Below are 14,200 nucleotides of genomic sequence, written 5' to 3'. Positions count from 1 at the left end.
ATATGATCACCTTCACTGGATACCCTAACTAGATGAGAGGCTATTACCTCACTGTGTTAGGGAATGCAAGTGCACAAAGTCGTCCCATCTAATACTGGCACACCACCTAATTTTCCGTTTTATTCTCCTGTACATGACATGTCCTGTCTTGTTTGGAGTTTGTGCTATGATTTTTTAAGCATTAGTCACTAATGAGGAGTGCAATTTAATGGGATGACAGACTGCTGGGAAAGAGAAAGCAAATGTAATTTATGGCCTATCAGCTCTTGATTCTGACAGTAATTTACAGCAGCTCCAACTTTTTAGTACTGTTAATTCCTCAGACCACTAATATGACCTTTGTGTTTACTCTGAGGGTGTATGCTCCATAATGTCACTACAGAGATTAACAGCAGAAGGGTGGGAACTGCCTGACAATACATGCAATAGATGTGAGGGCAACCGTTGATTGTTAGTCACACACTTATTTGCAATAGTCAGCATTGCAAGTCCAGTTTTCCCAGGGTGGCCAATGTATTTAAGCAACCTATTGCTACTTTGCAACATCGTCAATTTTACACCAACAGGGGCAGTCTATACTTACAGATGTAAGTATAAATTTAATAAAACATCCATTGTGCTTCAAGCAGTGTTAGCAAACAAATTTGACACCAAAATACACAAGACGACTGAAAGCTTGGTCAAAGAGGTAGGTTTTAAGAGCATCTTAAATTTGGAAAAAGAGATGAAGAGATTCTAGGCACAGCTAGAGCTCAGGGCCTTGGTAGTTGCAGATACAGTGACCAATGATGGAGTGATTAACAGGGTCAGAGTTAGAGAAGTGCTGATAATGGACAGGGCTGATTGAGATTACAAAGATATAGAGGGACAACATCATAGAGATTTGAAAATATACATGTGGATCCTAAAGTTAAGGGTTAACTTGGAGCCTTTGTAGGACAGTGATCAGCGACCAGGACTTAGTTAGGACACAGGCAGCAGAGTTTTGGATGATCTCAAATTTACCTGCAGACTACAACAGTTGACCATGCTCTCTGTTCCGTAATTTTCAGATTTAACTCTACTAACATTGTCCAATTTATAAGCAATGGACCACTGAAACAGCATCTCCTTTCAAGATCTTTTCTGAATGTTTAATATCCAATGCTACTACTAACAACAGCATGGGGTTCTGTTGGTATCTTTGGCAAATAGGAGCAAAGAACAAAGAATGAAGAAAATTACACCACAGGAACAGGCCCTTCAGCCCACCAAGCCAGTGCCGATCCAGATCCTCTATCTAAATCTGTTGCCTTTTTTCCAAGGATCTGTATCCCTCTGCTCCCTGCACGTATTCATGTATCTGTCTTGATACATTTTAAATGATGCTATCGTGCTTGCCTGTACACCTCTGCTGGCAACATGTTCCAGGCACCCACCACCCTCTGCATAAAGAATATACGTATATCTCCCTTAAACATTTCCCCTCTCACGCTGAAATCGTGACCCCTAGTAATCGAGTCCCCCACTCAGGGAAAAAGCTTTTTGCTATCCACCCTGTCTATACCCCTCATGATTTTATAGACCTCAATCAGGTTCCCCCTCGACCTCCGTCTTTCTAATGCAAATAATCCTAATCTACTCAATCTCTCTTCATAGCTAGCGCTCTCCATACCAGGCAACATCCTGGTGAACCTCCTCTGCACCCTCTCCAAAGCATCCACATCCTTTTGGTAATGTGGCGACCAGAACTGTACACAGTACTCCAAATGTGGCCGAATCAAAGTCCTATACAACTGTAACATGACCTGCCAACTCTTGTACTCAATACCCCCTCCGATGAATGAAAGCATGCCATATGCCTTCTTGACCACTCTATTGAACTGCATTGCCACCTTCAGGGTACAATGGACCTGAACACCCAGAGCAAGAAAAATAAAGTAACAAATTATTCACCAGAATGGCTGCCATGTTTACTTTCAATGGCAGTCATGGTATATCAAACAGTAAATAATTAGGTGTAACACAGTTTGAAGTGTAATTGAGGTTTTATAACATAACAACTAGGAACAGGAGTTGGTAATTCAGCCCCTCAAACCTGTTCCACCATTTGAGAAAATCATGGCTGATCTCATCACAGGTTCAACTGCACTCTCCTGCCTGCTCTCCATAATCCTTCAACCAATTACTAATTAAAAAATCTGTATCTGCTCCTTATTACTCAATGCCCCAGCATCTGCTGCCGCTGGGGGTGTGAATTCCAAAAATTCACAGCCTTTTGAGATAAGCAATTTCCTCTCATCTTTGCTTTGAATCTGCTACTCCTGATCCTAAAAATATAAACTCTCATTCTATGTTGACTCACGAGGAAATATCCTTTCTGCATATACATTGTCATTCCCTTTCATCTTGTTATATACCTTATTTGATCTTCTCTCGTTCTTCTAAACCCCAGACAGCATAGGCATAAGCTGCTCATCTCTCTTCACAAGACAAAACCCGTTTCTCTGGAATCTATCTAATGAACCTCCTCTGAACTGCCTCCAACACAACTGTATCAGTCCCAAGGGGAACAATACGGTATGCACCACTCCAGGTGCAATCTCAGCATGCATTGCATCCTTCATGATCTCAGGACATCCTGAAGCACTTTAAATCCAATAAAGTATTTTAAAGTTGCAGTCACTGTTGGAAAGTAGAAATTGGCAACTAATTTAAAGACAACAAGCCCCCACAACAAGCAATGAGATAATAAATAGCCTTTCTCACTCATTTGAGGGATTAGTATTGGCTAGATTACTGGATGTAAAGCTTCCAGTCTCTTTCAGGAAGTGGGATCATATACATCCACTTGTGAGAGCAAGTGAGCGAGTGAGTTGGAGTGTTGATCTCTCATGTGACACCATAGAAATCTAATAATCATTTTAAACTTCACAAGGACTCTGAGTACGCCACATAAACATGAGGCACCTTGTCACTACAATCTGCGTGCAGTGGAATAGCACCAAGTAGCACTTTGCAATGGACTCTACACACAGCAATACTTTAGATTACACTGGAGTCTAATTTTATTTAGGGTTGCTTCCTAGGTTCAAGACCTGCTTTACAAGCAGGAACTCTGCAATCCAATCATGATATTTACAATAATAGAGTCACAACTGGCTCCATTTTTATGGCTTTCAATGGAGGCATTGCCAATATTCCCTGGCTATCAACTTGGATGCAAAAGAAAGCCCAGCAATGATGATTAAACTCTAGAACACTGGCAAAGCCCATGAATTCAGTGCTGTTAAAATATGTCATAAATTCCTCTTATTCTAACTGATGGAAAACAGATTATTTCTACTTTTGGCTGTCCACTCTTTATTGAATACACTTCATGCATGAGATAGCCTTGAGTCAGGATGAAACCTAGTGCAACAATTATGACAGCCTGTAGTCTTTTAACAAGCTCTGAAATGAAGACTCACAACATGAACCAGATAAGGAGGTCATTCCTTTAAGTGAAGAATGTTCTTTAGTGGTCATATAAACTAAAAGGTTGGAAGCCTCAAGGTCACTGCTAACGTTTGAATTTTCATATTTCAAGCAGTTGATAGCAACAGAACTTGTATTTATCCATCCAATAAAGCAACAGCATTAAGATTAGCCTTAATCAATTTGTGGTTTTTAAGGGAGTAAGGTAGCACATTAGTTAAAATACTGGTAAAATAACTCAGAGGGATGGATTAATGATCCAGAGACAGGAACTCAAATCCTTTCTGAACAGCTGGGGGTATTTAACTTGAGCTATTTAAATAAACCTTTAGTTTCAGTAATTATGATCATGAAACCACGGAATGGTTGTGACAATCCACCTGGTGCAGTGATATGCTTTAGTGAAATAAACATGCCTGGCTGACATATAACTCCAGCCGTGAGGTCGACTCTTAACTGAAGTGGTCTAGCAAGCCAGTCAGTTGTTGGGGTCAGCCAATAAACATTGGCTTTTCCAGCAAATCCCCATTTCCCGTAAATGAAATAAATAAAAGAATCACCAATGGAACAAACCAACAATTAATATGATCACAGATAGAATTGAGTTTGCTAAGGTTTCATATGCTAGATTTTCAACGGTTGGTGGTCCTGAGTGATCTACACATTGTCTTTTAGACATGTCATTTTAAAAGCCAGATCCTGAAATATACTTCCAATACTCAACACTTGATCATGTCTTAAACTTCCAAATTCCCAGAAAGCTCTTGGTATTTGGTGTGCTTCATTTTAGTGTTTGAAAACTGTTTCTAGCATCTGCATAGTACCTGACTCTTATCGGTTGAATTTGCAGTCACATGTTGCGTTGACGCTCTCTGGTGTTCGTTACAGTTCCACTTTATGAGCAGTGTCTTGAACAAAAGCCCGAAAATACATAGCAAGAAGAAGCAATAAATTAGCAGCAACCTTCTGCCTTGCTGTGATACATTAAGACATTTCTTGCGAGAAGGGAACAGGACACAATACTGCAGCAAAGCTGACGTGGCCTGGACTTGGTCTTAATGTTTCCATCTCATTGTCCTAGCTTCCTGCTGACTTATGAGAGTCCGAACCATTCTGATTATTTACAAGCTGATTTTCTACTCGCTGATAGCTTGGCGAAGGGCGGCTCACTGCCGAGTCGCAATCACGGTCGTTAACACCTGGCACACAGATGCTAGTATCAACTGCTCAGGGAAACCTAAGACAGGGCAAAGGGAGGAGTGGGTGTAAAATGTTCAGGCTACACCCAGACCAAACAAATAATATAATTCTGAACAGGGACAAACGATATGTGACATTTTAATTTAGAGTTGAGGTTACATGGTGATCACTGGAAATTCAAGGATATGCCAGATCATTAAACCTGTGGCTACAATATTAACATTTAGCACAACAAAGGAATCCCATTTGGATCACAGCCGAGTTCCAGACTGGCTCAGAATGCATTCACGTGCTCAATCCAATCTGACACACACAGAGCAGAGCTGTAAGAGTTGTAATTTTTTAGTCTCACGTACTGGGCAATCTCTTCCTAGTCCTCTAGCGCAGGATATGAGAGAGGACTTGGAGGAATATCTAGGTTTTATGCATCAGAAAACTGCCCTGACACATTCCTACCTCCAGCTAATATCTACTGGAGTGCCTATTTTTTGGATGTTTGGGCATGGCATTGCCCATGAGACAAGGGGCCTGGAAGAGATTTGCTGGCACTGCTCTGAATGTGACCTGCGAAGCCTCTAACACTAACCTCGCATGAGCTGCACTGTCAGAGGGCCACAGATGCTAGCCATACTGTCAAAACATTTCCCATCTATGAGGGTGATGTCACCGCTATGGTCATTGCTTATTTTCTGAAAATTAGCACTTTGTCAGAGGGCACCAATAGATGGCAGCAGCCCTCCTATTTTCCTCTGACAGTGCGGCTGCTGAGCTTACAAGGATACAGCTTCTCTAGTTTTGCACACAATCTCAGCGAGCCAAGTATCATTCACCAACTGGACCCAGAGAAGCTTCTTCATCAATTGACTCCAGAATTTTCTTGCGGGTACAGCCCACTGACAGGCAGAGTAAGGTTGAGGCCAAGAAATGATTCAGGCTTGCAATCATAGCCAAAGAGGAGAAGGCTCCACCTACAGTGAGCGGAGACCAAGATATATGAAGCATGTGGCTCACAGGCTGAATCAATCGCAGCTACAGTCAAGGAAGGAAGATCAGTTTCTGGAGCCAGAGCTGCCTCACATCAATCATCGGGGGCATTTATTCAAGGGTCTGGCAGGATACTACATAACATTCACAATTACTGTTCACAGAGTGATGCTCTCAGCATGCTTTACAGTATGTGAACAGAGATTGGGGCATTCATTCAGATAACCCTTTCTCCATTGCTGATGCTATACAAAGAAAAACATAACTGTAAGTGTTTTGTTTTAAAACAGAACATGGAATAAAAGCTTTAAATTGAATATTTTTACAACTTAATCACAGACAGCATAGTCTTCAAATGTTATCTTTGTAATAGTAAATGCAAACTGAAAGAACTTGACCCAAAATGTTAAGTTTGATTTGCGTTCACAAATGCTGCCAGGCCTGCTGCATCTTCAAATATTGAAGCAGTTCAAGTTAATTTGTACAGCACAACCTGGAAAATATCCAGCTTTGTGTTGAGAAGTAGTAAGTAACATCCACACCGTACAAATGTTAGACAATGACAGTTTCCAACAAGAGATATCTGAATATCTCTCTGTGATATACAATGACATTAGCATCAATGAATCCTACATCAATAACTATTCCGTGGATTAGCATCGACCAGATAGTAAACTGAACCATTCATTTAAATATTGTGGCTTCAAGAGCAGCTCAATTGTCAGGAATTCTGAAGTGAGTGACTCCCCAAAGCTTGTTCAGCATCAACAAAGCAGTGTCACTTTCCTGGATGAATGCAATACCAACAACACCCAAGAAGCTCAACACTTTCAGAATGAAGCAGCTCCACCTAACGAGCATCCCATCCATCAACTTAAACATTCAGTCCCTCCAAAATCTACGCACAGTGGTAGCACTGTTTACCATCTGCAAGATGTACTAAAGTGACACACCAATGCTCCAGTGATACCTCCTTCCAAACCTGTGATCTCTAGCACTTAGAAGGACAAAGGCAGCAGGTACTTGGGAACATCACCACCTTAAAACTCTCCCACCCAGCAAAACAACATGCTGACTTGGAACTATATCACTATTAGAACATAGAACATTACAGCACAGTACAGGCCCTTCGGCCCTTGATGTTGTGCCGACCTGTCATACCGATCTCAAGCCCATCTAACCTACACTGTTCCATGTACGTCCATATGCTTATCCAGTTACAAATTAAATGTCCCTAAAGTTGGCGAATCTACTACCATTGCAGGCAAAGCGTCCCATTCCCTTACTACTCTCTGAGTAAAGAAACTACCTCTGACATCTGTTCTATATCTTTCACCCCTCAATTTAAAGCTATGCCCCCTCGTGCTCACCGTCACCATCCTAGGAAAAAGGCTCTCCCTATCCACCCTATCTAACCCTTGATTATTTTATATGTTTCAATTAAGTCACCTCTCAAACTTCTTTGCTCTAACGAAAACAGCCTCAAGTCCCTCAGCCTTTCCTCTTAAGACCTTCCCTCCAGACCAGGCAACATCCTAGTAAATCTCCTCTGCACCCTTTCCAAAGCTTCCACATCCTTCTTATAATGTGGTGACCAGAACTGTACGCAATACTCCAAGTGCGGCCGTGGAGGGAAGTGGAGTTGAAACGCCCATCAGCCATGATTTAAATGGCGGAGTGGACTTGATGGGCCGAATGGCCTTACTTCCACTCCTATGTCTTATGGTCTTATGGACATTAGTGAACCAGATGGGTTTTTCCAACAACTGACAATGGATTCATGGTCATTCTTTCACTTTCCTGGAACTCACTGCTTAACAACACTGGGTTTTTTTTATTTGCACCCACAGATTGCAGTGATTCAAAAAAGCAGCTCAAGAGCACATTGGGATAGTCAGTAAATGTTGGCCAAGCCAATGATGCTTATTTAAGGAATAACAATATGCGCCAGCTGTTTTTGGCAGTTATTTGTTTGGTCAGCAACATCAATTTCCTTGCATCTTTTTGGTTTACAGTCATTATGCCTCCTAAAGTGCCTCAAATATGCGATCAATTCTTCATGTGCCAGTCCATGAGAATTAACGATCCGTATCTGATGTCCCTCATTAAGACCTTCCTGCTGACTACATTGGAAAGCAGTTAGAACAATGGGAATAAGACACTTACCTATGGGAACAGTCCTTCTCACACCCTGTTACCTGCTGACTTTCCCATGGCCAGGGCAACCCCAGTCGATTATGGTTCAAAACAGAATAATTTTTAATATGAAGGCAGCCAGCCTCCTTAAAGAGTTTAAATATGAAATTTATCTCCTATGAATGGATTGGTTGACTGCTTCTATTAAAAGTAGAAGCGGGCGGTTCAGTAACTGTCTCAAATATTTAGTCTTTCACCTCCAAGCAAACCAAATCCAACCACTTTTTTTTTTTTACTAAGAGTCTCTGTGTTTGTACTAATGATGTTCAAAGTGGTATAGCATAGCTTGACAAAACAGTTTGCTTTATGTACCAGTAAAAATAATGGGCGATTTTCATATCACAGATTGCTCTCCGCAACAGAAACCTCACCAGGGGGCTGTCCAAGTAACACTCAAACTTCAAGGCCTGCAAGATAAAAACAAATGCACAAGTCACATCATATGTAAATCACTCAACCTAGGGCACCATCTCTTTGAAGCTATATCATCCTGAATGGAATAAAGGCCCATCGATAATCATAGAGATGCACAGCACAGAAATAGACCCTTTGGTCCAACTCGTCCATGCTGATCAGATATCCTAACTAAGTCTAGAACCATTTGCCAGCATTTGGCCCATATCCCTCTAAACCCTTCTCATTCACATACCCATTCAGATGCCTTTTAAATGTTGTAATTGCACCAGCCTCCACCACTTCCTCTGGCAGCTCATTTCATAGGCGCACTACACTCTGCATGAAAACATTGCCCCTTAGGTCTCTTCTAAATCTTTCCCCTCCCACCTCAAATCTATACCCTCTAGTTTTGGACTCCCCCACCCCAGGGGAAAAGACCTTGTCTATTTACCCTATCCATGCCCCTCATGATTTCATAAACCTCTACAAGGTCACCCCTCAGCCTCCGATACTCCAGGGAAAACAGCCCCAGCCTATTCAGCCTCTCCCTATGTCTCAAGCCCTCCAACCTGGGCAATATCTTTGTACATCTTTTCTGAAGCTTTCCTCATTGTCTTAAACGCAGGCTGAAGAATCATTCAGCAGTTGCACAGCCAACTGTGGTTAGGCAGACAAGCCAAAGTCTGCTTACCATATGATTTTATCAGTGTCCTCATTTCAGAGAATGACTGATTTTCTTTGTTTGCTACAATTCTTACAGTCAGGTCTGATTTCTCTGTCTCACTGTGACAAGGAAGTGTTTAAATTAAAGGTATTGACCAAGTTGCAGGCAGCACGGTGGCTCAGTGGTTAGCACTGCAGCCTCACAGCGCCAGGGACCCAGGTTCGATTCCCGCCTCGGGCTACTGTCCGTGTGGAGCTTGCACACTCTCCCCGTGTCTGTGTGGGTTTCCTCCGGGTTCCTCCCACAGTCCAAAGATGTGCAGGTTAGGTGGATTGGCCATGCTAAATTGCCTGTAGTGTTCAGGGATGTGTAGGTTATAGGGGGATGGGTCAAAGTGGGATGCTTCAAGGGGCAGTGTGGACTTGTTGGGCCGAAGGGCCTGTTTCCACGCTGTAGGGAATCTAATCTAATCTAATTATCCAGCCAGATATTTCCATGACAGCATGGTTCTGGTAAACAGTAATGTTAGGTGACGATTATGAAGAATCACAAAATGAATTTGATTACTAATCAATTAATATTAAAATGTTGCACCGATTCACTTTGGTATGAGGGTGTAATTACAAAGTTTACAAAGGCTTCCCCCATTTCCAAAAGGTGGATACCGGAATTTATAATAGAATTAAAATGAAAGATCAGAAGATCTTATTTTCTGCAAACACTGGTCCAACTGTGCTGCTTTACCTGAACATTACACTTGGTCTTGATTCCTCATCTGCTGTTCAAGCCCCTCGATCCTACAATGCCACAGAAGGTGGATCAAATATATAGAAGTAAAATTTGGGTGGTGAGATTGCACAGTACTCACTTGTACTAACTGAGGTAGGAAGTCCACTAGTTCTGATGTGGACATCGTTTCCATCCACTGTACTGCAGTGTGGCGCAGCTCCTGATCAGGAAATCTGAAGAAAAACAAAAGAGCAAGAACTATGAGCAGGAAAAAATAGCATAGCGCACTGATGGCATTGTAACTGTTACATAAATGTGCCTTATATTCTATTGCCATAAATAATTTTTTAAAAAGGGTGATCTCACAACAGTGCTTAAAATGATTTAAAGTTTTCAAAGACCAATCAGGGGTAAGAGCAAGAAATGCACCTTCTCACACAAAGCATTATGCACATCTGGAAATTTATCCTCCAACACCAAGAGAAAGCTGTTACAGTGGCAAGGTCAAGTGAAAATATTTTAAATAGAGATTCATTAATTAATCTTTTGCCAACGGTATTAAGGAAAATGGAATCGAGGCAGCTAGGTGGATTGAAGATACAGATCAGCCATGAACTACTTAATCAGCAAAACAAGCTCAAGAATTTGAATGGCTTCATCCTATTCCTATTTTTTATTTCAAAGACTGCTAAGTTAAAAATTTGTCTCTCATGATTACTGCTGAACAAGTAGAAGGACTGGTGCTTTATCCTTACATTTCTCCACTCGCCCATTATCTCCTTTAGCCTTTTCAATTCCTCATTGGGATACAATTGCGTAGGAGTTCCCTTGATCCTTGAACAAGGCCTTTTGTTCGCTGTGTGGGAGTTGGAAAACTTTTGACAATTCTCAGTCATTACCCAAAGTCCATACAAAACATCATTTCCATCAGAAGGGACTGGACAGCAACCAGGAGTGGGAATCCCAAATTCACTTTTCTCATCCTTAAGGGTTTGCTGCTGTTGTTATTGTCTCTCAGTTTGACAACCAGCTAACAGCACAAATGGGGTGTAAAATCTGACATTTTATGCAGTTGCACATCTGTGTTGGACTAAAATTGACACTGAACCACAGGAGGAGATATTAGAACAGGTGATGTAAAGGCTTGCTGAAGGACATAGGTTTTAATGACAGTGAAGAAGTGGGGAGATTCAAGGAAGGAATTCCAGAACTCCGGAACCTTTGCAGGTACCAGTGATGCAGTGGAGGAAACGGGACACGAACAAAGGCAGAATTGGAAAGGGGGTTCTGAGGAAAGATCACACTGTACCCAAATATAAATTGATTTCTCTCCACAGATACTGCCAGACCTGCAGAGCTTTTCCAGCAATTTCTGTTTGTGTTCCAGAATTGGAGAAATGGAATGAACTCAAAGGATTTGAAGACCAGAGGAGATTCCAGAGATAGGAGGGGCCGACGTCACGAATGCCCCGCTCATTAGACAACATGATAGTGGGTGTTCTGCTTCAAAAAGGTGAAAATTTGTTTACATCCAGGAGGGACATTTATTGCTGGTTAATTATTTCATTAGCATTCATTGTTGGGGAGTTTATCAATTCACTCTTTTACTCAGAACATCTACTGTGAATATTAGATGTGAAGTACACGAACATGTTCATGCAAATAAATGGTTGTTTAAATAAACCATTAATGTATCAGTTTAATATATTACATGTGGCTTAATTATCAGTACACTTGCTTTTGAACTGCAAGTTACTGGGTTGGATCCACTCCTGCACTTGAGCACAAACATTAAGAATGATACCAAATGCAATAGTGAGGGAGTGCTACATGGCCAAAGTTACAGTCTTTCAGGTGTGATATTAAAAACAGGCCCTAATGTTATCACAGGTGGCTGCGCCAACATTTAGAACATAAGTGGTGTTATTTCAGGTGCTGTGGCTACAATTTATTCCTCAATCAACATCACATAAGCAGATTATCTGGTTGTTATCACATTGCTGTTTGTGGGAGCTTCCTGTGCATAACCATTAGCCACCAGTCCTCTTTCACAAAAGGAACCACTCACCAGAAATGCTTTGGATATGAAGTGCTCTGGGATGTCTGATGTCATCTGGATGTCCAACCACCCCAAAGCAAACTGAGACACATAAACAACAAGTGGGACAGAACACTGACTCTTCACCAGAGGCTTACTGACGATGCTACCTAGCAGCGTGATGAAAGGTCTGCAACCAAACCAACCGGCTCAGCGAGTATGTCTACAACCTCGTGTCTGATGACACTTACGTTGCGCTACAAATGAAAGCATTTTTCTACCCCTCCTCCCCCAGTTAGAAATAACATGGACAGATGATCCAACTATCCACCATCAGATTACTTTATAAACACAGTCAATTGAGTGAAGCTGTGGATCATGAGCCATTATCTGTTCAAATTTATGTTGTCGTAATACTTACGTAGCATGGAGAAGACCCAAGGCATCCAGATGGCTCAGACAATTCCATTGCTTGAGGAGAGTGTAGATATCAGGCAGACAGGCCCATTCCCAGCTGGGGGCACTGGCAAGCACCAGAGGCAAGCAGCTGCATTCTGTATGACAGTAATATCGCTTCTCCCACAGCAGCTTCTTATCTGCTTCTGTCAGCCTGCACAAGGTGGAGGAGGGTGAGGTTTCGGGAGGCAGTGAGGTCAACAGAAATGGAGGGTGGTAATCTGTCTGCACCAGACACCAAAGACATAACAACAATATCACTGTACGTAACCGTCTGGCTGTAGATGTCCTTTGAGTAACCAGAGAAAGGAGCCAACACCTGAGACCCTTTTGCTGCATATCCTTAATGAAGGTCAGGTTTGTTGCTGGAAAGTTCAAACACAGGAAACTCTAGGGCACTAATCTGAATCCGTGTGGAAGGTTACACCAAAGGGCAGATTACCAACAATCAAAGCAAGGGCTTACATCTGCACTGGGAATATTAATGGACCCAAACCTAATTATCGCAAATTCATACATTGCAATCAGCAGGAAGTGCACATGAATTGAACAAGCTCCATGTTTTCATAAAGACAATTAACTTTTCTTTCCTTTGTTAAAGATTTAAAGAATTTATTCTTGCAACCTGCATCGCTGTCAATGTTAACAACTTTCCCTGAGGTACAACATGGCAGGAGCCTACTTGTACCACACAACTGCAGCAACTCTTCCTGCCTCAAGTCTGCGTAGTGAGGCAGCACTATAAAGCAGCCTGTACAAGATATCCAAACATTTTTCAGCTCGTGTCAGAGATAACAATCAACCTGTTTATCCTCATTCTGATCTGAGCAATGCTGGGAGCAACATTAATGTAATTGCTTTCACTCTGGCTGAGATAACCGAATGCTGAGGATTAAACCCAAGGCCTCCCACTATTTATCATTCAGAGCGAGTGTTTTTAAATTGGATTTGTAACTTAAAAATGCCCCTTGGATGTTGCTTAAACTGCAACATGTTCTAATGTAATGCCCTTTGATACTGCAAAACACACCACAGCAGTGCCGAACAAAATGTGAGAACAAGCTGTGTAAGGACACATTAGGGCAGGGGACCAAGAGCTTGGTCAATGAAGTGGGTTTAAGAAGAATCTTAAAAATAGGACAGAAAGAGAAGCAGCGAAGTTTAGGGGTGGAGTTACAGAGCATAGGGTCTTGGCAGATGAAGGCACGGGAGGGAATGCTGGAAAGTCAAAGATGTGCAAGAGATCTAAATAAGAAGCGCAGAGAGAAATGCAGCTGGATATTTCAAAAGCGATATACCAAGAACTAAGAGCCAGAGTAGGCAATTTGGCCCCTCAAGGCCACCATTTAATATGATCATAGCCTCAACTTCACTTTCCTGCCTGCTCTCCATAACCCTTCAACCATCTATTAATTAAAAATCTGTCTCCCTACTCCTTAAGTTTACTTAGTGACCCAGCATTCACCACACCCTGGGGTACAGAATTCCGCAGATTCATGACCCTTTGGGAGAGAGAAGAGAGGAGCACGAGGAATAGCTTCAATGTTGGAGAACCAATTATTTACAGAAAACAACATTCTTTTAACTCTTGGCTTTTTTGTGGCTGAAGTTCTTTATCATCGTCTCTTTGATGATTCACATTCATTTGGTTGAATTTAGTAATCACTGAATAATATGAACTATTAATATTTAGCTAACTTTCCCTGAAGGCTTTTCTACTAACTCTTGAGAGGGCATTTCAGTTAATGCAGGAGGAGCACCACATTAAACAAAAACCTGTGTAGCTTACAGCATCTTGTGGCAGCTGAATCATCAGAAGCACCAACGAGAAACACTATGCCTTGTGCCCACTCTCTCAACCAGAATATGAGAGAGAATTAAGGGACTGATGTGGGGAACAGCTATCTATGAATTCTGAGGAGGGAACTTTTTTGTTCAATTTTATTTTAACATCGTATTTGTTTACGAATACCTAGTACCCAGAGGTTGAGAGTTCAAATCTAGTTACAGCAAGTTGCAAATTTGAATGAATGAAATATATTCTGCAGAGAAGGAAAGAGCTATGAAACTGCTATACTGGC

The 14,200-nt window shown here is 41.7% G+C and overlaps 1 protein-coding gene across 5 annotated transcripts in view; it reads right to left on the bottom strand.

Moving 5' to 3' along the window:
* Positions 1–14,200, bottom strand: part of pik3c2b (phosphatidylinositol-4-phosphate 3-kinase, catalytic subunit type 2 beta) — a 218,279-nt gene that overhangs the window by 29,491 nt on the left and 174,588 nt on the right. For all 5 annotated transcript variants that reach the window (XM_048553065.2, XM_059653333.1, XM_048553064.2 and 2 more), the window contains 3 exons: positions 12,085–12,273; positions 9,765–9,858; positions 8,149–8,243 (listed from right to left, as the gene is read on the bottom strand). In XM_048553065.2, the coding sequence (XP_048409022.1) occupies positions 8,149–8,243; positions 9,765–9,858; positions 12,085–12,273 (378 nt within the window). The remainder of the gene's footprint in view (positions 1–8,148; positions 8,244–9,764; positions 9,859–12,084; positions 12,274–14,200) is intronic.

The sequence above is a fragment of the Stegostoma tigrinum genome, chromosome 21 (genome assembly GCF_030684315.1).
Source record: "Stegostoma tigrinum isolate sSteTig4 chromosome 21, sSteTig4.hap1, whole genome shotgun sequence".
Taxonomy (NCBI): Eukaryota; Metazoa; Chordata; class Chondrichthyes; order Orectolobiformes; family Stegostomatidae; genus Stegostoma; species Stegostoma tigrinum.
Note: the sequence above shows the minus strand (reverse complement) of the source record. Positions and strands in the feature narration are given on the sequence as shown.